The sequence below is a fragment of the Wickerhamiella sorbophila genome, assembly GCF_002251995.1.
Source record: "Wickerhamiella sorbophila strain DS02 chromosome Unknown contig2, whole genome shotgun sequence".
NCBI classification, from domain to species: Eukaryota; Fungi; Ascomycota; class Dipodascomycetes; order Dipodascales; family Trichomonascaceae; genus Wickerhamiella; species Wickerhamiella sorbophila.
In genome coordinates this window covers 1,960,274-1,986,377 of record NW_020194005.1, presented here as the reverse complement: position 1 = coordinate 1,986,377, position 26,104 = coordinate 1,960,274, and the positions used below count along the sequence as shown (strand labels likewise).

General features: G+C 48.6%; 12 protein-coding genes across 12 annotated transcripts; 5 read left to right on the top strand and 7 right to left on the bottom strand.

The window, feature by feature from the left end:
• Positions 1-33: 33 nt before the first annotated feature.
• B9G98_04404 (hypothetical protein) lies at positions 34-1,278 on the bottom strand (the record flags this gene model as incomplete). Its single annotated transcript, XM_024810961.1, has 1 exon — positions 34-1,278. The coding sequence occupies one exon, from the start codon at positions 1,276-1,278 to the stop codon at positions 34-36; it is 1,245 nt and encodes a 414-aa protein (XP_024666729.1).
• A 385-nt stretch (positions 1,279-1,663) lies between these two features.
• Positions 1,664-2,341, bottom strand: B9G98_04403 (Ribulose-phosphate 3-epimerase; the record flags this gene model as incomplete). Its single annotated transcript, XM_024810960.1, has 1 exon — positions 1,664-2,341. The coding sequence occupies one exon, from the start codon at positions 2,339-2,341 to the stop codon at positions 1,664-1,666; it is 678 nt and encodes a 225-aa protein (XP_024666728.1).
• A 1,556-nt stretch (positions 2,342-3,897) lies between these two features.
• B9G98_04402 (putative galactinol--sucrose galactosyltransferase 6) lies at positions 3,898-5,703 on the bottom strand (the record flags this gene model as incomplete). Its single annotated transcript, XM_024810959.1, has 1 exon — positions 3,898-5,703. One exon carries the CDS (start codon positions 5,701-5,703, stop codon positions 3,898-3,900), a length of 1,806 nt encoding a protein of 601 aa, XP_024666727.1.
• Positions 5,704-5,821: 118 nt separating this feature from the next.
• Positions 5,822-9,214, bottom strand: B9G98_04401 (Virulence protein SSD1; the record flags this gene model as incomplete). The annotated part of the gene is made up of 1 exon (XM_024810958.1): positions 5,822-9,214. The coding sequence occupies one exon, from the start codon at positions 9,212-9,214 to the stop codon at positions 5,822-5,824; it is 3,393 nt and encodes a 1,130-aa protein (XP_024666726.1).
• A 954-nt stretch (positions 9,215-10,168) lies between these two features.
• Positions 10,169-11,335, top strand: B9G98_04400 (hypothetical protein; the record flags this gene model as incomplete). Its single annotated transcript, XM_024810957.1, has 1 exon — positions 10,169-11,335. One exon carries the CDS (start codon positions 10,169-10,171, stop codon positions 11,333-11,335), a length of 1,167 nt encoding a protein of 388 aa, XP_024666725.1.
• A 36-nt stretch (positions 11,336-11,371) lies between these two features.
• Positions 11,372-12,571, bottom strand: B9G98_04399 (Pre-rRNA-processing protein IPI3; the record flags this gene model as incomplete). Its single annotated transcript, XM_024810956.1, has 1 exon — positions 11,372-12,571. One exon carries the CDS (start codon positions 12,569-12,571, stop codon positions 11,372-11,374), a length of 1,200 nt encoding a protein of 399 aa, XP_024666724.1.
• Positions 12,572-12,637: 66 nt separating this feature from the next.
• B9G98_04398 (hypothetical protein) lies at positions 12,638-13,753 on the top strand (the record flags this gene model as incomplete). Its single annotated transcript, XM_024810955.1, has 1 exon — positions 12,638-13,753. One exon carries the CDS (start codon positions 12,638-12,640, stop codon positions 13,751-13,753), a length of 1,116 nt encoding a protein of 371 aa, XP_024666723.1.
• Positions 13,754-13,785: 32 nt separating this feature from the next.
• B9G98_04397 (ATP-dependent RNA helicase DOB1) lies at positions 13,786-16,890 on the bottom strand (the record flags this gene model as incomplete). Its single annotated transcript, XM_024810954.1, has 1 exon — positions 13,786-16,890. One exon carries the CDS (start codon positions 16,888-16,890, stop codon positions 13,786-13,788), a length of 3,105 nt encoding a protein of 1,034 aa, XP_024666722.1.
• Positions 16,891-18,495: 1,605 nt separating this feature from the next.
• B9G98_04396 (Aquaporin-1) lies at positions 18,496-19,344 on the top strand (the record flags this gene model as incomplete). Its single annotated transcript, XM_024810953.1, has 1 exon — positions 18,496-19,344. One exon carries the CDS (start codon positions 18,496-18,498, stop codon positions 19,342-19,344), a length of 849 nt encoding a protein of 282 aa, XP_024666721.1.
• A 774-nt stretch (positions 19,345-20,118) lies between these two features.
• On the top strand, positions 20,119-21,627 carry B9G98_04395 (C2H2 finger domain transcription factor crzA; the record flags this gene model as incomplete). Its single annotated transcript, XM_024810952.1, has 1 exon — positions 20,119-21,627. One exon carries the CDS (start codon positions 20,119-20,121, stop codon positions 21,625-21,627), a length of 1,509 nt encoding a protein of 502 aa, XP_024666720.1.
• Positions 21,628-21,828: 201 nt separating this feature from the next.
• Positions 21,829-22,371, top strand: B9G98_04394 (hypothetical protein; the record flags this gene model as incomplete). Its single annotated transcript, XM_024810951.1, has 1 exon — positions 21,829-22,371. The coding sequence occupies one exon, from the start codon at positions 21,829-21,831 to the stop codon at positions 22,369-22,371; it is 543 nt and encodes a 180-aa protein (XP_024666719.1).
• Positions 22,372-22,585: 214 nt separating this feature from the next.
• B9G98_04393 (Cell pattern formation-associated protein stuA) lies at positions 22,586-24,217 on the bottom strand (the record flags this gene model as incomplete). The annotated part of the gene is made up of 1 exon (XM_024810950.1): positions 22,586-24,217. The coding sequence occupies one exon, from the start codon at positions 24,215-24,217 to the stop codon at positions 22,586-22,588; it is 1,632 nt and encodes a 543-aa protein (XP_024666718.1).
• Positions 24,218-26,104: the final 1,887 nt, after the last annotated feature.

The window sequence follows — 26,104 nt, the reverse complement described above, 5'->3', positions numbered from 1 at the left end:
AAAGAGATGAGATAAATGAGAGGTAGAAACGGACTAAAGTTTCTGTAATATATATAGATCAACCGTAACAGGCTCTGTAATGTTTTCTGTAGGTTTCTCGAGCTTGACGAGTTCTTCCAGCACCGTGTCTGGGCAAGATCCCGGCGGGGTTTGGCGAAGTTGCATATTCAAAATGCGATAATACAGGAGGATCAGCTCCGAAACATAGCAAATGTCACTTCCCCAGCACTGCGGAAGAGCGATTCGGGCTCTTTTGACACTTTGGAAAGGCGAGCGTCGAACTGCCGCCTTCCACTTGGCCTCGTATTCCACAAAGTCTTCCGTAGACAGCCCAAAGCAGTGCAACGTGGAAAGATCTCGCAGCCGAGAAAATAGTTCCACAGCGCCTCCAGGCTTGGTTATCCGGTAAAGCTCTGCAAACAAAGTGTCGAGATCTTCGGGAGCGATAAGGTATCCCAACGAGCGCGAATTAATGACATCGAATGTGTTATCCGCGTGCGGGAAAGGTAAGTAGGATTCCCTCTCCATACAAGTGAAGTTTTCAGGGCCGCTGAATTGCTGCGGGTGTTGTACGTGCCTGGGCCATAGATTTTTGTTTCTGTAGGCATGGACCGTGGCAGTGGGATAGTCGCTCGCAATGATCCAAGCGTTCTGATTGGAGTTAAGGCCAGTGATGTGCATCAGGTGTGCTCCGGGCTTATCTGCCAGTGATCGAGCCTCTGGGCTGGCGTATGTGTTCGTCTTCAACAAGCAGCGGTAGCCAACGTTCATCCACAGCTCTATGAGCCAGAAGTGACGGAGATGGCCGTACTGCTGAACAGCCTCTCTGCGGGTACGTCCGTACACTAGTACGTCGCTTGGATTGTACTGCTTGATGAACTGCTGAAAATACTCGTAAATGTCCCTTTCGTCAGAGAGCTCGGTGCCGTCAATGGGATTACCCGGTTTGGAAAATCGGCTCGGCGTCTCATAGCGGCGCGGCAGTGCTGTAATAGTATGAGAACGGCGTATCCCACATACTGATTCAGGCGTTCCCCTCGAATCGTCACCTCTGCATGACTGGACGCTCTGTGAGGACGCCGTCGGCATAATCGGCAGGTCTTCGCATTCTGACAGCTGGATCGAAGGTATATCCTGTGCAGAACCAGACGCCCTATCTGGAGACGCTGTTTGAGGAGATGGCGGTGCGGATTCGTCCCGCTGCTCCTTTGTAGAACATAGGCGGCTCGTGCTGCTGGAGCTTGAAAAAATTGATAGGTTTAATTTCGGCACGGGCATTGGCGCAGGCGGAGGGGGCTTCCAGAAACAAAACTTATAAACGGGTCAGCCGCCTTCACCTTTCGGTCTTCAAAGTCTCCTAAGAAATATCCGCTGTTCTAGAGAAGTTCCACGTCTGACTCAGATTTCGACGAAACCTGCTTCAAGTAGGCTGCGAGGGCCGCCTTGCAGATATCTGCGTCTCGGGATGACTCGCCTAGGTCGGCGCACTTCTCACGTGAAAGGAGGGGCAAAAGCGGTTGGCGGGGACGTATTTAGCTCCAGAACCTAATTTTAGCAAACGTGGAGATCCAACCGTCTGCATTTTGCATTCGAACCCATACAGGCTTTCTTTATAAAGTGGTTTGTTTACTGCAGCTATGGGAACGCATCTTACTTTGCTTGCTTAGTGGTGATGGCACTGGCAAATGGTCACGCTTTCTCGCAACTTGGCAATGGTCGACTTGGGATCTGCGCTTTTGTAGACGCTAGTACCGGCAACAATCACATTGGCACCGGCCTTGGCAGCTAACTCGACGTTCTCCGGCCCGAGCCCGCCGTCGACCTGAAGATCAATCTCTGCGCTCTTGGCCCGGATCGCCTCGACCTTGGGCATCATGTCAGGCATGAACTTCTGGCCTCCAAAACCAGGCTCAACCGTCATAACAAGAACCATGTCGACCTTGTTGATATAGGGGAATGCCTCTTTGATGTCGGTCTTGGGTTTTATAGCCAGCCCAACTCTCATACCATGCTTTCGAATCAAGTCAATAGTGCCCTGAACATCGTCCGCAGCCTCAAAGTGGAACGTGTACTGATCTCCACCTGCCTTGGCAATAGGCTCAACCCATTTCTTGGGGTTGGAAACCATCATGTGGCAATCAAGCATAACCTGTTCCCGGGGGACCGACCGCCGGACTGCTTCGACGACCATAGGGCCAAATGAGATGTTGGGGACGAAATGGCCGTCCATGACGTCGACATGAAGCCACTCAGGACCGTTGGCAACCATTTTTTGGCAGTCGCGACCCAGGTTGGCAAAATCCCCGGACAAAATGCTAGGTGCAATCTTTGGAGACGGCATTGTTAGGTTGATTACTTAGGGTCGAGCATTGGCAGGCACATGAATGGCAAAGACACTTTTACCGCAATACTGTCCCATAAGGTCAAATTCGAACAGGTTCAAACGAATTGAAACAAATTGAAACGCATTGAATTTATATGCCGGCCAAAAAAAACTTGCAGAAAAAAGAAACTCCGATACAGGGAATTGAACCCTGGCCTTCACGGTGAGAGCGTGATGTCCTAGCCACTAGACTATATCGGATAGTTGTTGCTCTAAGATCGTCTATGCCAATATACTTGGATGCTGGCTACCTCAGTATATTATAACGCCTCGAAGATAGCACAACCAGCGCCTAGGAGGTTAGCGCACTGTAGATTAATAACGCAACGAATGGGCCGCAAATTATTCTATAATGATAATCAACAAAATGCTCGACCAAATCTTTCCACGTATTGGTAGCCCAAATTGCGAAAAACTCCAGATTTGCATGGAGTGCTCTCAAACAATCCCCAAACAAAAACATATTGAAAGGGCGAAAATGTTCCAAGGGCAAAAAGAAACTCCGATACAGGGAATTGAACCCTGGCCTTCACGGTGAGAGCGTGATGTCCTAGCCACTAGACTATATCGGATAATTATTGACAAAGCACGCGATTTATTGTACATACTCACAAAGTATAAATTCGAAATAGAGGTTGGATTTAAACGTAGTGATATCACTTGAGAACTTCTTATCATCCTTGTGGGGTAAAGTAAGTAGAGCTATAAAGACCAAATTCGGCTACGTTCTGTAAGTAAAAAAAGTACCGACAGAGACAAAAAGTTAATGTTTCCAGCTCAATTGACTATCAACAGCGTAACGCACGCCTTTGTCCATACCGGAACCCGTTGAGGTTTGACAGAGACGGAACTTGATCGTTGGCTCAACGAGTTAAGGCACTAATTAAATCCGTGACAATCTGATAAAATAATATATTGATAGCTGAATCAAAACCACCAAAAGGGAGAACTACGAATTACCGCTCTCAGAAATGGAATCGGGACAGCTTGGTGAGCACCAACGCTGAAGCCCACACAAGTGCAAACCGACTAATAGACAGAAAACAGATATCCTTTCATTAGTATCATATCTCGGACTATCAAAGGAGTTGTCTTCGAGCCTGGTTAAAAGATTTCGCCTCAGGCGGTTCCTTCCGTCTAGGGTCCATCCATGTCAAGTCAAAATGTAAATCGAACTTTTTGAAGCTTTGTCCAAGTAAATGCATTTGAAAAACCAAACAAGATGAACAGAATTAAACGATCCCCAGGAGCTAAAAAAAAATGAAAAAAGAAAACTCCGATACAGGGAATTGAACCCTGGCCTTCACGGTGAGAGCGTGATGTCCTAGCCACTAGACTATATCGGATAATGCTTGATGGGGCTGCTGTGTACATATGATATATCAACTCTCAAAATAGTTTTTTGACCTGAACAAATTTGCAAGCTTTCCGTCAATGCTGCAAAACTATGAGATAAAAAGTCTATAAGACTATTTACCATGAGCCTTATAAGCACACTGAGGATACACAGCTATTCAAAACCAAAAGCGTAAAGTTTGTTCGCTTTTGACATCGACATTGGCAATTACTCCATCGAATTTGATATCCAAGAGGTCATTGCCAACTGCTGCTTTCTCGGGTGGACCATCAGGGAGGTATAAACCTAATGAACCTGGAAGACAGGAAATCTCAAGACAATTGTCGGTGATCTGGACAGAGTTCAAAGCTGCTAGCCCTGCGAACTTATCTATCAAACCAAAGCATCCGATTCTCTTGTTCCCAATTGTCGCGATCTTAACAGTTGAAATAAGTTCCCACTCGCCCGACTGCACATCTATAGAGGCCTTACCATCTCGATCGGCTACCCATTTCGCTTTCCAAGCTCTACTAACATAACCCGAAGGAACCTCAATGTTTCTGGAGTGCGGATTCTTGGTAAAGTTCAAGTACGCAGAGAGCCGCCCAAACCTGTTCTGGTTATGGGCCACTACCAGCCTATCATCATCAAAACACTGATAAGGGTCTTCAACAGTAGGATAGTTCGGGAACCTTAAGGCCTTGCCATCCGATACCAAGCAGTTGATCAAGTCAGGATCATGTGCTCCAATGTAATCGGTGATATAAATGGGGCCACCAGAAATTGCTCGGGTAGCAGCATGTAGCCAAGGCATTTTCTCAGCACCCGGAGAGGGGTCGGTAAATTTAGTTTGGAACATGTCAAAGTCTAGGGAGTGACCAAACTGGCGGGTGAATTGGGAATTGTAGATGTTACAGTAGTTGTGCCAGAAATGGCTATCGATGATCTGCGGAAAGAAATCATCAGAGTTTCTGAACGGGCCCTTGGTTGTTTCAGGGCGCTTGGCAAACCAGTCGAATATATAGGGAACCATTCCCATTGACCAGATAACTTTGATCCGATACTTATTGGAGCTGTACTCGACCGCTTTCATGTACGAGTCCTGAATGGCTCGACGAATACCCTGATCACTTATATCGTCCAGAACGTTCAATGTATCGAGCTTGACACCATAAACACCCTGGTCACTCAAATAACTGAAAAACGTCTCGTAGTAATTGTAAACACCTTCGGGACTTGGTACAAGGTACTGGTTTCCATTTCGCGGAATCGTGCAAGTAGCAAACCCCAAATCATTCGCAAATCCTTCCCAATATCCAATGATTGAAGACCACACAAAGACCTTATCAACGCCTCTGCTCTTCAGATCATCGACAACACCTCGAAAGCCCTGAGGGAACTTGTCTTTGCGAGGAAACACAGATTCAAGGCGACGATCCTGGCTAATCACCTGCCAACCGTCATCAATAATCACAACACGAGGAGGCGCACTTGCCTGGGCGAGCGAATCAACAGCTTTCACTACGCCCTGGTGATCAACATCGACACCCAAGCTGTTCCAGGTGCAATAGCCAAAGTCATTGACCCACGGCTCACAATGCACCGCTTCTGTTCTGAATCCCATAAATTCCTCCGAAAGTGTAAAGTAGAAAGACGCAACCTGCGTCTGGGTGACAATCTTCCACCCGTCGCCTTCCATGCGAATGTGCGATTCGGATGAATTGAACGACCACTCGGCATTAATCACAACATGTCGGCCATCATTGGTCTCCATAATCACAGCAGACATATCCCGGCCGTCTTCCATCTTGGGCCCACAGAAAGGCTTGAGCCAGGGACCATTGCGGGTATACGCCAGGAAGCGGCGGATATTCGCGGGAAAGCCAATCTTGAACTCACCATTGGCCCAAACCAAGATAGTGTTGTTATCAACCTGCTCCTGATTGATATGCTGAGGAGCGTTAGGGAAAATATCCGACAACATTGCTTTCCGTTTAGCTGAAAACGGCAGACAACAAAACAATGTGGAGAACTTAGTAAACCGCAGATCCGGCGAACAGACCTGAAATAGCAGTGATGAAGCAAATTAAAGACTAAAACGTCTACTTTTCTTTATAGAAAGGATTAATAGTGCGCATTGTGATGGATGGTAATGTGTGCATTGCATGGTCTGCGCGTAAAAGAACGGGTACACGCTGAAGCATGCAGATTTCCTGGACATGCGCGCCCCCCTCTACGCGGGTGATGAGAGTCTTGATTGCAGCTTCCAGATCATACTTTGATGCAGCAGCGATCTCGGCAGTTGGCTTGGCAGTCAGGCTTGTCGAATTCTCTGAAGGAGCAAAAGTGGCCGCATCACAGTCCGGTTCCCAGAATAGTTCCAAGCGGTGAGTTGCTTTGTGGAACTCCGCCTTGAGAAGCGGAAGCTGATCGCCGTGGATGCGCTTTTCGATGCTTAGTTCGGGCACAACCACATCAAATGCAGATTCGTAGACTTGCACGACGATGCCGGTCCGCAAAATGTAGCCTGCGTCCTTGGCCATGTCCGAGATTCTTCGGCTGAGGTCGAGATGGATACTTTGATCTTGCACATTCTTGGCACAGTCGAGACGGAACGACAATTCACTAGCCAAGCCAGCAAGACGAGGCTCCTCATCGGCATTAGGACGGTTGCCCTCCAGAACTGCGTGAACCTGGCGCTGCACAACCAAATCAGCATACCTGCGAAGAGGGTTAGTGAAGTGTGTGTAGGCAGGCAGATTCAGCCAGTAATGGGAATAGCTAAGTGGATCGCACCGACCAGAGATAGCGTAGCGCTGAGGAGCAAGACACTTGAGCATCGCAATTTCAACGGCGTGACGAACATCGGTGTCCTCGATTGCGGCAATAGAAGAGTTGATTGCTGCCGGTGAAAGGGTGTCGAACTTGGGAACGGCATTTCCTAGAGCAGCCGAGAGGGCCTCAAGCTTGGCAAGAACTGGATCACCTTGGCGATAAAGAAGCGCCTGCGGTGCGTAGCTGGATAAGAGCTTCTGAGCAATTGTTGCATTTACTTTGTAGCACATCTCGTCATATGCCAGGGAGCTAGCGTCAGCCGTGGTAAACAGACCGGGCCCACAAGGAACCTGTACCTTCAGCATGCTGTCTAGACTCAAACCAGCGCTCTGGCGAGAACTGCGGAATACACGGGTAATCTTTTCCAAATCAGCGAATAGCTCATGCTTCTCCAGATCCGACAGTTTGACGCTTGCATTTGGGGTAACAAGAGTAGTCTCCACCTTTGTGTCTACGACCTCGAACTCATCGTTGAGCGAAAATTGGACTGTGATGGAGGGTGTTGCACGACCAACCTGGTAGCCTAGTTTGCCTGCCGGCTCATCAGGCATGAGAGGAGAAGTGAGCTGCTTCATGTAGACACCAGCAGATTTATGTCTGAGCTCACGATCAAGAGGGGACCCTTCACTCACAAACGGAGACAGATCCACAACATGCACAGCGAGGTGTGTTTTGCCATTTTCCTTGCTAATAGAAAAGGAATTTTCACACAGTGAGGGAACAGGGGAGATGATAACAGCATCCTTGTACGCGAGACGCTGCTCTTTATAGTTCGAATCGAAGTCCGCAAGATCATTAGCAAGTCCATCAGTGTAAGAAAGGGCAGTCTCGCTGAACTTGTGGGAACCAAAGTTGTTGTCACGTAGCACAGAAGTTACAACAGCATCATCATCATCACTAGCTCCTAATTGTTCGACCAGTGTGCCAAAGGGATGCAATGAGGTAATAGGCCAACGTTTGATCGCAGCAACAAATATCTTGTCCGCATAATGCTGATGATTCTCGACAAAATCATCTGGTGCTTGCTCTGTTGGAATCGCCATCAAAGGCACACATTTATCAGTAGGCTTGAACCATACAATTTTGGGTCTATCTTTGGTCGGAGGTTCAACAAGCGGCGGTTCACCCTTCTCAGCGCGCTCCTGTTGCTGGCGCTCCTTGGTGGCCTGGGAAGATGGGCGCAGCAATCCGAGCGTACCACTGAACAGTTGGCCTGTGGGCCTCTCAAGGATGGCGACAACATGGCCTGCATAAAGGGGACGTGCCTGGTCGCTGACCTGCTCTTCCTCTTTGAGGAGAAGAGTTTGGCCCTCGACCTCCATATCGTCATTGCGTTTATGGGTCGGTCTCTGTTTCAAAGAGCCCTTGCGACGGAGCTCACCATTCGCTGTTTCAACCAATAGAGTATCTTCGTTAGCGTCGCGGCGGCGCTTCTTTTCTTCTTTTTCCTTCTTGGACTCCCAAACGTCATTGACATCAAGCAACTCAACAGCGACCAGATCTCCTTCGAGAGCACGGTTGCGGTCTTTCGAGCCACAAATGAAGATATCAGCATCCAGAACATCAGTGGTTACAAAGGCATCTGACCGGTTTTTACGATTCACACGTAAAGTTCCGGCAACAAGCAAGCCATCGGCCAACAGCTGGGGAATAGAGGCTTGTGATAGGTAGGGAGCGAAAAGCGATTTACGTCCGCTGAGACTACCACCATTTCCACCGGTATTGCCTTCAGTAAAAGCAGCAATCGAGGACACAGAGTTGAACGAGCCACGGGTTCTGTGTCCAGGGACAAAGGCAGGCGGGGCTAAGAAGTCCATCTGAGGGATCGAGGGACCAACCAGGTTATCCTGGTTCTGAGGCTGGCGCCAGTTTCCTTCAAAGTTACGCGAGTTGTTACGGCGGTGTGTCGAATTTGAACGGCCGTGTCGGCTATTATTATTGGAGCTGTTGCCACCTGACGGAGGAGCACCACTGCTAACGTTATTCTTGGGTGGGAAGGTGAATTGATTTCGAGTGGGGGAGGCGTTGGATCCTGTTGAAGCCGCTCTAATGTGATGGCTCTGACGCAGTGGAGACTGGGGAGGAGGATGCAGGTTGTCTTCGAAATGAGGAGTTGCTGCTGGGCCAGGAGAGCCGATGCGACGAGGCGACCTGTTGTTGTCTGCACCGTGTGGAGAAGCACTTGGGCTTGGAGACGATGACGGGCCATCACGGCGCTGCTGCTCGACATGAGCCGCTCGTCTTGCCTCGCTCACGTGCAAGGAATGGCGGCGTTGATGGCCAGAACGCTGGCGTTGGTGGCCACCAGCTGACGGGGGTGGCGACGCGGAATTAGCCGGACCGGGGTTGGGCGCAGGAGGCATTTGATGTTGCGGAAAATAAGGATACGCTGGGATCATACCAGGAGGAGGCATTGATGGATAGACGGGCATCATTCCGTATTGCTGTTGGGCGAGCATTTGTTGCTGCTGGGCTTGTAGCATTTCGATTTGTTGCTGGAGAGCGAGCTTTTCTTGCACGAGAGGAGTTAGCTCAGACGGGGAGCGGCGATGGGCCACTCGAACGCTCGCACCAGACCGCGTGCGCACGCTGGAGGGCTCGCGGGAAGGCGACTGAGCATGTCTATGGTATTTCTGTTGCGATTGTCTATCGTTTTGCATGAGAAAAGGTCCAATTCGGTAGAAAAAATCAGAGGATGGGATTGATCAATGAGTGCTAATAAACGGTTCGACCGAAGGAGACGGATGCTGAAGCAGTGGCAGATAGCGGAGCGGCGTAGAGTAATCTCGAGAATTTGAGCACAATATAGTGGTGTCTTGAGCTGAGCAAAAACGTGTAGTCGTCAGAAATACACTACTATAAAACGCACTTACCCACAATACCACTAGAGTGAGAGGACAACTCAAAGGAGGGTAGTAGATTAGTGGTGGAGATGGGAGGTTGCATCATAGTGTTATTAATAGGTACGTACATAGCTGTGCTGGTTGAAGCGGCAAGGGCACAACCTGAGGTGCAGGTGTTAGCAGAGGCAATTTGAGAGGCTAGCGATTTCAGCGGGTGGACGGAGGGGGTTGCAATTACGCGCTACGGGTGCGATCCGGCCGTGATAGTAGGTCTAAAGAAGATCTTCTTGTCAGAAAGCCTGCTGCATGCTACTCGTTTGTGCAGCCAGCTTGGGTTTGCAGAGGACAAGGGTCGAAGTCACGTGAGCGGGGAGGTCTGAAACAGATGCAGTCAACCAAAAAAATATAGCAAAACTCTGAATTTGCTTGGCGGCAAGATCATCAGTCCATCTAGATTGTATGGAGCTCTTGTACTTCGGCTTGGGGCCGCAAAACACGGCTCAAATTAGCCCGAAATTGCCGAGACACCTGTCCTGATCTGCCGGTGGTTGGCGAGGGTGTGCCTGATTGAGGCCATGCTTTGCAGCTGCCAATGGCCCTGAAAATATGCACTATATTTTTTGCCGACGTGAAACCAACGCAATCGAGGTCTGGAAATAAATTCCCGCTTCAATTGTTTACTTCTGCGCCACTTAATTCTGTCTCCGCGGCTAGGGAGGCGCCAGGGGCCTATATTCGCTAGACAGCTTCTGCATCTAATCTAACTAATCAATGCCCAACGTCGATGAAGAATCACTGAACTCGCTGTTAGCTCGGTTGACTAGCTATCCAGAGGAGCGGCATGCAGCTGCAAAACAGTACATGCCCGCTATTCTTGATCTTGTGAGCTCGGACCCGAGCGGGGTCGATGCGGTGCCCGAGGGCCTGGTGCCCATCCTGCTAGAGGAGTGTTCGCTGCAAGAGGTTCTGCAATTCATTCCGCCGCAAATGTTTGAGTTAGGTTTGCAAATGCCCACACTGCAAGGCGGGTTGCTGGACCAATTGGCAAAAGCTGCTTCGCCTGATCTAGAAAATATCGAAATTACCAACCTTATCCAGGCCGCGTTGTTTCTACTCACTGATCCCTCGTTCCACTCGGTCGGAAAGGTCGAGAAACTTGCTGAACGACTGAACCAACTAAAGGTGCTTCAAGATTTCATTCCCTTTGAGCCGTTATTTTCTGGTGGTTCTGTTCTGCAGTCGAGGCTGATGGCTCTGAACATCCTCCTGACAAGGTCTGGAAACCTTAAAACAGAGTTTGCCATATGGCCGCTTAAAAGCGCCGACGTGCTGGATTCCTTGGTGCGAGCAGAATATTATGCCAATTTGATTCAAGCCTCACCCCCGGTAGTCCACTTGCTGGATGGCGTTCTGCACGACGCCGCCAAATTGTTCAAATCACAGATCGAGCCTCTTTTGACGAATCCGCTGGAGCAGATCTTTGTCAATTTGGCCAGAGCCGATCCACAAGCTTTTTCAGATCTTGACAAACGGTACAAAATTACCGATGTTGACACTGTCACACTGCTAGCCCGCCTGCCCCCCGTTTACATTCGCACATACCACAGCGACTTGCCAGGACAATTGGTTTTGTCCAGTCGAACCGTCCCCGCATTCTGCAATCTGGCTACCGACGACTCACTATTTGATCTGCTGCAGTTCACCTCGTCACAGTTATCTGGGCTGTCACTTGATATGCGGCTGCCCCTTATGATCGCCTGCACTAATGATCGCAAGACGGCCCAAAGGTTTGTTGGCCGATTTCACAGAACCATGCAAGGCGTTTTAGAACCATCTGGTGTGCCAGATATTGCTGCCATGCAAAACCAGCTAGAGTTTAACCTTCGGAAAGCCGGCATTTCCCTTGGATTCACGCGTGTCACCGACTCCACCAAGTGACGCCTTTGCATGCATAATAATTTCAACTAGATACACTTATTTTCTGATATGGCGGGCCCATAGTTCATCGTACATATTTTTCAGCTGGTCATACTGTTTTGATTTGGCTCTGAGCTGCTCAAGCTCCTCTGAAGGTTCCTCCGTAACCACGGTTTGCGCCTGGTGGGAAAAGATGTCCATTGCGCAGTCTAAATCGAAACTGAAGCTAGGAACGAAAGGTTCTGCAGGCAGAACGCAATCACCTATCTCGGTTTCTACGACCCGTTGCAGACTGGGGAGTTCTGCATACTGACTCGAAGGGGACGCAACTACCAGAGCAGTTATGGGACCCTTGACGGGTTTGTACTTTTTCACGAGCTGTTCAGTTCCGACGTCCCAACTAGAAACAACACCGTCATTATCTCCGACATATAAATTTGTAGCATCCTGGCTCAGAGCCAGCGACGTGACCTGTGAGCATTCGAACAGTGTTGCGCCTTCGAAACTGACAATAGCGCCAGCACCACCAACAGCTTCGAGTCTTCTGGTTACTTGAGAATGACGATACAATGGCAGTGTTCTTACCCCGTCCTCACTACCAACATAAATAGCCCGCTCGGCGGGATCCACTGCCAAGGCGGTCAAAGGCTTGTCTACGACGAATGTGTGTAACAATTGACCAGTAAATAGCGAAAAAACGCAAACCGTAGCATCCAGTGACGATGTAAATAAGCGGATATCGCGTAGGATGTCGGTTTTGCTCAAAACGAGGCCCGTGATTGGCAAAGAATGAGCAGTCAAAATATAGGCCGCTTCAATTGCACCGTCACGTTGCGTAGCAACAAGATCAGCGACACGCCAGATAAGCACACGAGCATCAGCACCAGCAGAGACCAAAGCTGCGCCTCCGTCTGCAAACGCCAAGTGGGTCAGAGCCTGGAAGTGCGCGTCCTGGCTTGCAACTAGCGAGCCGGAAAGCAGACTGTAGATGTGAAGACGACCAGATTGGGAGCCCACCGCTAACCAATCCAGAGAAACAGCAATAGCAGATACCTTTTCCGATAAAATAAGCTTCTTCAGAGGCGTCTCTTTCATGGTGTATTGATGGATCAACGGTTTGTTCGCTTGTCCAGCCAGTAGCCCAAATGGCGACAACGCAAAGACACCCTTTTGCATTTCACACTGTTTGTAGCTTTTCACGCTGTTTCCCGTAGCCTGGTCTATGCTGGTTAACCCAGCGCCGGCGATATACAGCATGTTGATATTGTGAAAAAAAATCTGGATTACAAGATCGTGCAGGGCAGCCAACTTAGCTAACCAGAGATGCCTATCAACTTTCTGGCAACGGTGGCCAAGGAGGGCACGCAAGTGATTCCGAAATATGAGCAGCTCAAGAGATATGGTCCGTATGTTGTTGGAGCGCTCGCAACCAAATTCTATTTCTCGGGCTCCTCAAACACATGGGAGCGGAACATGCATGGCCGAGTGGTGATTGTCACAGGAGGCACATCCGGGCTGGGAGCGACGGTTGTACGCCGCCTGGCGAAAGAAGGTGCACAAGTTATTTTGCTGGTACGAAAGCTTGACGACGGGTGGCTTTCTGAACACATATCCTCATTGCGGGAAGAGACCAACAACCCTCTGATTTACGCAGAAGAGGCTGATCTCGCCGATTTCCAGTCAGTTCGCAAGTTCGCTACCAAATGGATTGACAATTTGCCGCCCCGCAGACTGGACATGGTCGTTTGTTGCGCGGCAGTTGCCTTGCCTCCGTCTGTTGAAAGACAAGCAAGTAAAGACGGCCTTGAGCTCCAAATGCAAACAAACTACCTCGCGCATTTCCATCTTTTGACACTCCTGTCTCCGGCTATTCGATCGCAACCGCCTGACCGTGATGTCCGTATTATCTTGACCTCTTGTGTTGCTGGTGTGATGGGAAAGATCGATATGAACGATCTTGGGTTCCAGCACCAACAATACCCCAAGTACAAGCCATACAAGGTACTTGGAACATCAAAGCTCGCTCTTTCACTATTTGCCTATGAGCTGCAGCGTCAATTCACAGAGTACCAGCGTCAGGATGGCGCACCGTCTAATGTGCATGTTGCCGTTGTTGACCCTGGAATGATGCGATCACCGTCTTTCCGCAGATTCGTTACGTTTGGATCTCTGTGGGGATTGCTGCTGTACTTGATCATGTGGCCTATCTGGTGGATTTTTTGCAAATCCAGCTTAGAAGGTGCCCAGTCTCTGTTTTTTGCCATGATGCTGCCTGATGTTCAGTATATGACCGATGTTGCATATATTTCAGACTGTAGAGTCCGTCAAAAGCCTCCGCGCAAAGAGTTTGAAGATAAAGAGTTTCAACAAGAGTTGTTCAAACAAACCGAAAAGCTCATCACTGACACCGAGCGCTTTTCGGCTAAAAAACGTAAATAATGGCATAGGGTTTTTATAGATTATAAAATGTTTTACAAGTACAGACTCGCTGCAGACACCAGGTCACGCTTAATGAGCTCCAGTGCTTTGTCCATTTTGCCGGCAAGCTCGTCATTACCAATAGTTTTGGCAGCCACCGCCATTTGACGTAACAGTTCCTCAAGACGACGGAATATACGAATAAGTGAGCCCTCAAAGACAGTCGTCATCTTGCAAATTTGGGCAAAGGTGCAGCCCTTGGCCCATTGGAAAACAACATCCATTAGCTGGGGTTTGAAGCTCTCGACATATTCGTTTTCAACGATCGCCATCTTACACTCTGCACTAACCTTGGCGATTTGTCGGGCCATTTGCTGCAACCCCCTAAAAGGTTCCTTAAGCTCAGGATGCAAGACACCCCCGTCGTCGTTGACTTTTTCGTCAAAGACAAAGCAAGAAAGTAGTGCCGCACACTGCTCTGGTGTTAACTTCGAAAAAGTGCCGTTGAAAATCAGTTCAGTGAGCAGAAGCTCATCGCCAGTAGAGATCTCACAAGCAACACGTCCTTTAAGATCGACAATGTCGTTGGGGGTAGTGAATCCAAGCTTCCGCAAAACACGCTTGCGGTTCTTCAACTCATCCATTTGCAAAATAGCCTGTGCGTCCTTAATTTGCTGGCGAAGGGCATTGGCTTCTTCACCAAGATTAACCTTTGCAGTATACTGCTCGTACAGGTCGGATAGTCTAGGCGAGTTCACAAGTGGGTTCGTTGCCAGCTTGGACTCAAGCACTTCCACCTTGCGAACTAGTTGCAAAAAGTTCTCGTCTTTAATTTTCATATTGGCGACAGGATCTAGCAGAGGAATTCCGTCATGGAAACGTTTTTTGATTTGCTCAACGGCCTTATAAACAGTAGCGCGTTGCTTGGGAGCTGCCAAATCTGTGGGCAAGTACGTGCGCAGGTTTGCAATCTCCTGGACCGATCCGAGGGTGATTGGAAGAATCTCAGCCTTTGATTCTTCGCCTTCATTAGCAGCGCGAACACCAGGAACGAGATTCGGGTCGTTCTTGCGTACTAAATGCACGGGTGTTGTCGAAACAACTTCCACAAGAACGTCCACAATATACTTGTCATGGTCTGCATACTCAACTTTGCTGTGTGTCGGTTGCTTGCGTTTGTTAACAGCTGTCACAACGCCCCAGTTAAACTCGAGTGGCTTTTTGTCTGGAATGGCGACACGCACCTTGATCAGACGACCAGGTTGCAAGAATTGCAGCGAGTTGCCGGGATGCGAAATGACTTTGGAAATGTCATTACCATACTCGCTGATCTTCTGTTTCACGTCGTAATAGTCTGCAATGGCATCTTCATCCTCGATCTTGGTGGTGGTAAAGGCCTCTTCTTTTTCACGTAACTCGTCCTCCAGCTGAGGCACTTTAGCGGCATTCTGGAATTGGTAGAAACAACGTTCCAGCATAAACTCGGGCGAAATGCCCTCGACTCGTAGCAAGTTGAGAATCATATTATAACCCAAATGGAAGGCCGAGTCCAATCTATCGGCAACGCCCTTGACCATACCTTTAGCGACAGCAGGTTCCATCTGCTCGTTGATCATCATGATGACGATACCTCTGTCGTCCAAACCACGACGTCCAGCACGTCCAGACATCTGAATGTACTCACCACCAGAGACCCATCGCATTTCCTTTCCATCGAATTTTCGCACGGAGGTAAAGACAACCGTCTTTGCTGGCATATTGAGACCGATACTGAACGTTTCAGTGGCAAAAAGAACTTTAAGCAGGCCCTCTTGGAATAAAAGCTCGATAACCTCTTTAAGAATCGGGAGCAGCCCAGAGTGGTGAACACCAATACCCCTTCGAAGAAGAGGGTAGATCGTTTTGATTTGTTGCAACTCTTGATCAGCTGGAGTAAGCTGGCCTATGGCATTGGTGAAGACCTTTTCGACCATGTCATGCTCATCACTATTGTTAAAATCCAATTTGGCCATTTTGAGGGCCAGCGACTCACATTCTCTTTTGGAAAAGGAGAACACAATGACAGGATTATAGTTTTTCATCATAATCATCTTGATGATCTTGTAGATATCAGGCACATCTTTTTTGCCACCTTTGTAGGTTTTGCCGTTTTTAGTTTTAGAAACTTGACCATTCTCGTCACCGGCACGATCTACCAATGTGCCCATGGCTTTCTGGAAGTTTTCCTCCCGGAATTGACCCTTCTCGTCCATTACCAGATGAATACCAGTGCCTCCCTCGGGGAATAAATAATGCTGCAGAGGGGTGGGGCGGAAATTTGTGTACACGACGTGACAAGGCTGAGTGTGGATTTTGCAAACCCACTCGGCAAACTCCATAGCGTTCGGAATTGTAGCAGACAAGAAAACGTAGCGAACATTGTCTGGCAGGAGAATGATTGTCTCTTCCCACACCACACCTCGCTCTTTATCGCGCATGTAGTGGATTTCGTCAAAGACGACCCAAGCGACCTCCCGCATGACCTCAGAGCCACGGTACAGCATGCTGCGTAAAATTTCGGTAGTCATAACCAAACAGGACGCATCAGGGTTAATAGTGACATCACCAGTCATCAAACCAACATCGCCAAACTCCGCAAGAAGCTCACGGTATTTTTGATTTGAAAGAGCCTTGATGGGAGAGGTATAGATCACACGTTGTTTAGCACGTAGACTTTGAGCAATAGCATACTCAGCTACAACAGTCTTACCAGCAGACGTATGGGCAGAAACAAGTACAGATTCGTTTCTTTCAATAGCAGAGATCGACATCGCCTGGAAAGGATCCAGGGTGAAAGGGTATGTTCTTGCCGGGTCCACAGATTTGTGCTCTGAAATTGGAATATAGTCATAATTAGGTGGCAACGCTACCTCGTGTCGGACTTGATGAGCAATCTTGAGTGGACCACCGCTAGATTCTTCACCAGGAGCAGTCTGTTCGGCCTCAACCTCAACTGCATCAGTGACGACAGGCATTCTCGGGGCAGATGTGCGCACTTTTTTGCGAGCAGGCGAGTTTTCACGCTTTTCATCAGTCTTCTTTTTTTCTTTCGAGTTGTCTGGACGCTCACTTGGTTCGCGAGATTCAACCGGCTCTGAAAAAACCCCGAACAAATCCATTTTCTCTGGATAAAAAAAATTACTTAATCATTGGACTTCCTCTTCACTCAACTTTTAGCCTGGAGCGCGTAAGAGGCATTGTCAGTAATCTGAAGACTAAGCGAATCTTAAAGCAGAGTATCCATGGGATGCTCATTTTAAACAGCCGTAGATATGCTAGCCCAATCTTTACAGAAAAGAAGACCACTATTTTGAACACACACCAACCAAATAATTTCTCAGCTTTCTCAAAATTTATTTTCGTGAATGACTCAATGGGCAGCTCAAGCTTGAAGCGGCTTAACCCGGGCTGGCATGGAGATCTGCTATTGCGAGAACCCTGGCTGCTTGTGCCCACTGTATCACCCTCGCCACACATGATGTCTGCGAAAAATTAAAGTTGATTATCTCGAGAAAAAAATTTAATATCTATAGTATAACCATAAGCATGTTGCAAAGAGGCAACGGAGGCCACTAAGAATCCTAACTGAATGTTTAGAGGCATTCACTCGCCCTCATACAACCATTAGCAACATCAGGGCTAATCGATCTCTGTTTACGTACGATGTACTTTTGTTACGCTGCGGCGGCGGCAGGTTAACCAAGGAAATCATGCATCCCACAAAGGTGCATTAGGCGACCAGAAAATAGCAAAGCAACAAAAAACGGTCGAAGTAGCTGGGGCTTGTCGTTTCATGTCTTTAATGGAGAGATGCAATAACTACAGGTACTACAAGATGGGGATCTGAGCCAAAGTAGTATTTTCTTGGACATATAGGCTGATATTGCCAAAACAGAGGACGTGGTTTCGGGTATTTGATCTGGGCGGCCCAAGCCTTGCCCCCCTCCCCTGTAGAGTTCCTGGAGTAGATGCAGCGGCAAGCGCCTCTGTTTGTAGATAGGTTCTACTGCAATTAGTCACGTACCTTGCAGTGGCATGCGACTAGTTGGTGATGTAGCTTGCTCAAGGGGCCAACTGAAGAATCGTAACGAAGTCTTCAAATGGATTTGAGACTGGAAGAGTGCGAAAACACATTTGAATAGGGCTCGGTACCATCGGCTCGTTTAGAGATATAGCTACTGAATGATCTCTGAGCTGGTCCCACCTTACCTACCCTAATTTTTTTTGCCGCATAACGCATCCAGCCATTCGCAAGATATAAGCCCTGACTATTTGCTATAAAAGGATATTTTTTTGCCAAATGGCAACTCTGCCTCTAACATATGTATATAGACTAAAAAAACTCATCGTGGAAAGCTTAGGCAGCCCGAAATCTCATATGAGCAGACAGGCTGTAGTTCTTGTTTTCAAATGATGCATCTTGCATTTGTAAACCTCTCGCTTTGGGCAAACCTAAGATTTGCCCGAATGCTTGGATGTAAGGAAATTACTGCTGGCCCTGGATTTGAATAGGTATTTTTTAATTCGAACAGAGAGGTAAATATCCGAAACTCTCTTGAAGCTTGGCGTGTTGTTTTCTCTCGAATGTAGATCGCTGGCGTGCAGCAGGATCTGCATGCCCAAATGGCCCGATGTACACTTTTGAGAGAGTAGCATAAGCAAGCACACCATCAGCAAAACATATATAAGATCCCCTGGCCCCAGCGGTTCGGATATAGTTAATCATGTCTACTGCTCGAGCCCAAGACGTTGACGGTCGTAGTACTGGTCTGCCTGTCACTGAGTCGGGTGTCAATAGTGAGCTGAATATTGGTAAAGGTACATACAATGCTCCTGCTCCATACTTTTCTGATGATTGGCGTATTCTTGGTATCAATTTGTTTGGTGAGTTATGCGGAACCTACATGTTTCTGTTATTCGCTGAAGTCATTGCTCAAATTGCCAACTCTACTAGTCAGGCATTGGTGACTTCGAATGCTGCTTCCCTTATTATGATTTCCTTTGGTTTCGGCTTCAGCGTCATGTGTAACATTTACATTTTCTACCGTGTGTCTGGTGGTCACCTGAACCCCTCTGTTACACTCAGTTGTGCGGTTGCTGGAGTCGTCCCACCTTTCAAAGCCACACTCTACATGGTTGTTCAGGTCATTGCCGGTATTGCTGCTGCTGCAACTGCCAGTGCTCTGACCCCCGGCCCCGTCCGTTTCGATAATGAGCTCGCTAACGGCTGTTCCAAGTCTCGAGGCCTTTTCATTGAAATGTTTGGAGTTATACCTCTGCATCTTGCTGTCTTATTCACTGCTGTTGAAAAGTCCAGAATCACATACAACGCCCCTTATGTCATTGGCATTGCTTTGTTCATCGGTCACTTGTTTGCCGTTTTTTACACTGGTGCTGGTTTGAACCCTGCCCGTTCTTTGGGTCCTGCCATTGTCAAAGAGTACTTCCCCGTCTATCATTGGATCTATTGGGTTGGCCCCATCATTGCTGCCATCATTACCGGCTTGTTCTATCGTTTCTTGAAGTGGGCTGACTACGAAACCGCCAACCCTGGTCAGGACTCTGAGTATTAAACTAAAAGGTGACCTAAAACCAATGCACACAACAATTTACTCGTGCCTCTATTCCCCCGTTATTTTAATCTGAACACTTTCTTGTGTGCAGTTGGCACTTTCTAGTTACTTTAGCAAACTACTTTTCATATACTACACTAGTGTCGTAAACGAATAATAGATGTAGCCCAAATTGGAATATTGTTTTGGTAGATAAATTGGCGATCCGAAAAAGGTTTCTTCTTCAACCGGCACCGCATGCGATGAACGCTCGCGTGGGGATATCCCGCATTACCGAGCATTTGCTGCAGGTAAGCAGATAATTTGGGTAAGCTTCATTTTTGTGCAGTGTTTAATGCTACCCATGTGGATATTTATTGGTTTATCCAAAACCGCTGTTTCAGTGGAACAAGGATCGACAGCTGCATGTGGATGCATGCTACCAAATTGGGGCTCTGACAGAGCTCAAATGCGAGGCGGCTGCGATCCGATCTAGGGTTCACTGTTTCTTGGCTGTGCTGACTAGACATTCCTAGCAGAGCTGATCAAATTCGAGCTTCCAAAAGCCAAGAGATCGATGGGAGCAGTAATTTGCCCCTCAACAAGAATGCTTCCAAGTAAGACTAAGTGGTCTCCAAGGTAGCCTCCATCAGGTGCTTACATTTAAAGAATCCTTAGTAACTCATTGACAAATCCATAGACTGTCATCGGTCGCAGCCTTCATTAAGTCGATTTCATCTTGTGTACCGGATACGAGGAGAGCGGACATTTTGCCTGCCAGGATCGACCTTTTGAATGCCGAGCGAAGAGTCTAGCCTTTTGGATGATCTCCACATCCTCGATGAATTGGGCATACCGTCGTCTGCACCCCGTAAATCTGAGCGTGATGGCAACCACTTAGAATTCCCACCCTCAGAGGTAGAGTTTTCAGCTCAAAATCCACCAGTCTATCAGAGTAGCGATGTTTTGACAGAGTTTTTGAACCCCTCTGCTTTGGATGAGTATTCACATGGGCATCAAACATACCCTGAAACTGCAGCATCGCTGCCTCCCCCCACATTGGTTGTGGAGGACTATCAAGAGCTGGAAGACACCGTGCCAACCATTGTTGTAAACGAACAGCATGGGGTCGCTGATCTACCGAACCTGGATGTACCGTACTTAGCAGGCGACGCCGCGACTCAGCCTCTTCCTGCCTTGCAACAAATGCCGGCCCTCGAATCCAGCGAATCGAAAACCAACCTTGATTTTCTGTTTGCAGAGAGGCTCACGAATATGCAACTAGCTGATGACTTTTCAGGAAACTCGCCCGCAGGATCTTTGGACCCATTTAGCCCCATAACCAGTGCGGCAGGATCACCCGTGCCTTTCCCCCAAATTGAAAACAGCGGCGAAACTGTATCACCACTGCTATCGCCCTATCTGAATTCTGAGCCAGCGTTTGCTCATATTAGGAATCGGGCAGTTTCGGACTCTTCATTGGCTTTTCCTTTTATTTATGACACCCCCGCCGAATACTCTCTTAGTAGGTATCAAAGACAAGGATATCATACCGATGAAGAATCCGAACCAACCGCGGTGCCGATATATCGTGGTGACTACGAAGAATTTCTCCAATCTCCAAATTCTTACGGTGAAGAGCCGAACACTCAGCGAACAGGACGCTCTGTGGAGCCCAGCTATCTCCAGGCACCACTATCGGCGAGAACAAGTCGAAGTCCGTCTCAAAATCGAATCCACAAGAACAAACTAGCGGCGCCTCGAAACCGGCCTCGGGCCATCTCTAATCCCGTTGAGAACACAGCCACAGGGGACAATGATTCAGGATTAATGTTTTGCTGTGATCAATGCGACAAGAAGTTCACCCGGGCCTATAATTTACGAAGCCATATGCGGACACATACTGATGAAAGACCGTTCTTGTGTACGGTCTGCGGGAAAGCGTTTGCTCGACTTCACGATCGCAAGCGGCACGAAGACCTACACTCAGGAGAAAAACGTTATGCTTGTAGCGGAAAACTGAGCGATGATGCCAGTCGATGGGGCTGTGGTCGACGTTTTGCGCGAGCAGACGCTCTGGGTCGTCACTTCCGGACGGAAGCAGGAAAAAGCTGCATTCGTCCGCTTGCTGAGGACCTGTCAAAGCACCCCGATATCAATGACCACCCCGAGGGTATCGCTCTTCATCACAACACTAATACCTCACACGGGCTAGAGTTGACACTAGTTGGCGACGACAAATCCCATCCCAGCCAACGCACAGTGATCATGACAGCGCTGTCCGAATATATGTGGAACGAGTGAATTGTTATTTAAGTAAATTTGTTGACACAAAGTAACCCTCTAGAACTGTTAAAAGGACTGCCCACCGAGAACTCTCGCTCCATCTCTAACCTAACCCAGCTGAATGCAGCCGAACTCCGTTAACTAAGGATTTCTGTTGCTGGGAATATTAAGTAGGCTGGTGGGAACTCATATCCGTAACTTTACCCAACCACTTCTTGAATGGGCAGCCAAACGACCGTATTGCAACGTTTGAGACGGCTATTAGCCAAGCGCCAGAGCGAGGAAGGCACACAACCTACAGACGGTTCGGTGGCGGTCATATCCAACTCTCGGGCATCGTCTGATGAACGTAGCACTGGGTCACGAGAAGCTTCACCAGAGGAACCCGCAGCACCTGAGCCAGCAGCAAACTCGTCAAACACATCGCTAGAGCTGCGACGCAGGGTTAGTTTTGGGTCTTTGAGCTCTCGTGATGTCGCCACATCGACGGCTGCGACGGAAGAAACTAGCGAACAGCGTGATACTACAATTGTATCGTCTTCGCCCACGCCTGCAGCGAGCCTCAATGGAAACGCAGTTGTCAGAATGGACCCCAAGGTATATCTTTTGCGCAACAAACACACTGACGCCGCCAGTATCTTGACAATCGCATCGTCGTCGAAACGGCGGAGGAGGCGGTCTCTTGATACGAACGCTTCAACAAGGGCAATGGCAGCTGAAAGTATGTTTAGTTCTGATGCTGGCAGTGTTACCTCAAATTAGAGTCGTATGGCGCTCCCGGCTCTTCGACTGACTCTACAGGTATTTATTCGCAACGGTGGGCCTCAAGCTTGCACATTCATAATGTAAAAGAAACTCAGGAAAGCCCAAAAAAAAACCAGGAAAAATAACGCAACAGTATATGACCATCGTTTATTGCAAAAAAAAAGACTCTATACAATACAATTTTATATAATTCGTACAAAATTTGAGCTAGCTATTCCGTTTCTGTCTTAGGCTGGCCATATGCATGCTGTTGATACTGGTAATCCTCACCAGATCGCCTATAGTAATAAGGCTGCTGAGGCTGCTGCTGAGGGATATTGGTCTCAGCTTGTTGGCTGCCGCTCTCCACATGTTCCTGGGTATCACCGAGACCTGCAGACGGCTGGGGCTGCGGCTGAGGTTGTGCATGCGGCTGCTGGCCCTGCTGATGTTGCAGTTGTAACGATTGCGGATTTTGCTGCTGAACAGGTGATTGTGATATCTGCACAGGCTGCTGTGGTCGGTGTGTCTGGGAGTCTAATGCTCCCACCGCTTGTGGGGGCTGAGGAGGCTGAGGAGGCTGAGGCAGATATCGCCCCTGCTGTCCATCCATATGTGAAACGTCATAGTAGCGTTGTGTTTGCTCGTTTTCTATGGCAGGTTGTGGAGCCATTGTGTTGGGTCGTGGCGATGTAGTGCTAGGGCGTGCAGACTCGATGGGTTGGTGTGTTCCTGGGTGCGCGGACTGCACAGGCTGTTTTGAGGGCATGTGCTCCTGCTGGGCTTGAACTGACGGATTTTGCATACTGTTTGAGGGCGTGAACGGTACCGCGGATGCCATAACTTGGGTATCACCTGTCTGAACGCCCAGACCTGCAGGATCGTCAGGGTGGTATAGAATGCTTTTGATATCTGACACAAATAATGGATAGAGTAAATCCACAATTTTTTCCTTGTTGGCGAAATCAAGAGCCCTGTCGTAAGGAATCCAGACGCCTTTCAGATGCATTGCACCTGTCTTGACTACGTGACGATTGCGTTCTGCTTTGAGCAAACCATCACGACGGCCCCGGGTCATACAGGCTACATTTAAAAGCTTTGTGCCATTGATCATGTTGTTATCTTCACGGCGAGCGACGCAGATATTTCGGGCCTCGACCTGATAGCAGAGTGTTTTTTCGTCTTCCCATATAGTAGTTGTGACCTTGGGTTTAATTCCCGGGGGTGCTGTTTGGCCAGTTGGATCAGTAACCGTCAAAACGGGTTGTTGATTCGTCGCTGGCACGACAGTGTGAGGTGCTACAGGCTCCATGCCATGGGCCGCATGCTGCTGCATCATCATAAGATAGTCTGAGTTCGCCGGAGCTCGATAAGCCGCAGCCGCTGCCGCAGCAGCAGCAGCATTGAATTGGTAGGCCGAATTTGCAGACGGAGGAGGATGCTGGTAATATGCAGGGTACATGTGTCCGTAACCGGCAGACGGAACTGGAGCAACTTGCAGGTCTTCGCCGGTGTTGGCCTGGCCAAGATGCGGCTGACCGGAGGCATCGCCTTGCACAGAGGCGGGCGCCTGGTAATACTGTGGAATGCCCTGTGCGTAGTAGTACTGCTGCTGTTGCTGCTGTTGCTGCTGTTGCTGCTGTTGCTGCTGTTGTTGCTGACGGGCCATTTGGGCGGCCAGGCTGATCGCAGGTCCGCCTGATACACCCGCGGGCAATTGCTGCTGAGATCCCATGTTCATTAGGCCCATATCGACTCCCTGAGGTGGGCGGTCATAACCGTAGGCGTTCTGGGGGACCGAATCAGACGGCTGAGGTGCAGCTCGTGGGGTCCCGGGATGCTGGCTCGGGTGATAGTTGTACATTATATTCTGGTAGGTACTCAGAATATACTTCAAATTAGTCGGTGAGAAATAAGAAGAAGGCCACTCGAGCCGGTAGTCACAGGGTGTAGTAGGAGTGACTGGTAGCAAAGATGAGCGAATAAGCCGCGCACGACCGATCAAGAATTATGTTTGGGCGTTTGGGTATTCAAACCGGAGTTCACTGAGGAACCGAGCCAGATTCAAGACCAATATAGCCAATGAACTCGAAATACTAAGGACTCCGAGAAAGTCCGTAAACCCAAATATTAGTTTTGCAAGCTGCCTTTTTTTCAAGTCAGGGAAAAGCTGACCAGTCTATTTACAGCAACTCACTAAGCTTGGCGTAATATTAGTGTGACCTAGATTTAGGTGACAGGTATAGGTACAGTGCGATGGAGTTGTCGTGGCTCTTTATTGAATCACAGCTTGCAACTAAAGGTGCAATTTTCAATGAAGCTTTGGTTCGCGCCACAGCCCCGTATGCATGGGGGTAGGGGGGCAGCTGTAGTAATCTGTGCGAAAAGTGGGGCGACCAGTGACCGACGCTGCAGTTCGATCTGGAGGCACTGCCCGAATGGTTGGCATTTCAAGTCTTGTTTATGATTCCAATTTGGTGCTCTACATAGTGGTACAGTTTAGCACATGCTGACGCCAGCTTGCAACCACGTACATACCGGTTGCAGATCTACCATGGTACTGATTAACGGACGGATGCGTGGACACTGCTCAGAATATGCATGCAGCATCGGGTTTAGGCAGCGGAAGTCGTGTATAGTCGGCCGCTGATAAATCACCCGAACCCCATTATCGGCCCAACAAAAAAACTACGTTCACAGCTGGTAAAGGCTCTATAAGGATTTAAAACGGTAGTTTTCAAGTACCCCGTAGTTGCGATCAGTTGCAAGGCGTCCAGCCGTGCATGCGCAAGTTAAACTCTAATTCTGTTGACTAGTAAAGTACAGCTTTCCACTGCGTTGATTCCAACCTGACTTACCGAGCTTACCTGTAAACTCAATTGTTCTATCGGTAGAGAAGAATAGACTTGCGGAGTACAGTCATCAGAACACGTTTCGAACGTCGAGTTCACAGGTTGCCTGCAGCAACTGCCAAGTCTTCCCCATCGTTTAACGGGGCTGCCTAACATCTTCCTTTGGATAAACGGTATACTGATAGAAAAGTCCATAAACTAACCCGGTGACAAGCGGTAATTTGCATCCCCTAGTCAGGCGTTTGCGTCGTCCAAAAATACGGGCTGACTGCATATGGGACGTCTTTCCATTCTATGCTAAAGATATGCAAGCGTGGTCTGGAGCAGTGACCTGACATATCGCTGCCGCAGGGCAGGTTTTTTAGCTGCACCCTTGTTATTAGCTCTCGGTATTCCGGTTTAAGAGCAGTCGAATTATTGAGAAAAATTCAAAGCCATGAAAATAGCGCAGACGGCTTCGCGAAAGTCTGTGCGACATCGCGTTGGCCAGTCACATCACGGGTAAAATCTTGGCTAAATATGTATTACAGTCATTCAAGTGGGCGTTTATTGAAGTCGAAGGTTTTGCGATGAGCGGTTTGGAAATTTTCAAAACGGTGGCAGTTACCTGGCATGATTTCATTGCTCATGGTGCAACCATTTCCTGGAATCCCTCTGCCCCTCACGCGCATCTGTCCTTGAACGTAGTGGTAGCTGCTGCAGGATGCATCAGCCTCTGTAATAACGGCGTGGTAAAAAAATGCGTAATTTGCAGAATCTTGATCTGTCCTGACTGAGCGAGGCGTCATGCCAAGGGCGATCGCCCCTATCATCGGAAATTTCGACATATCTTGGCCTGCCTGTAGAAAAGCAGAGTAGCTTCAGATATAGTGCTCTTTTTGATTTCGACATTGAATCGC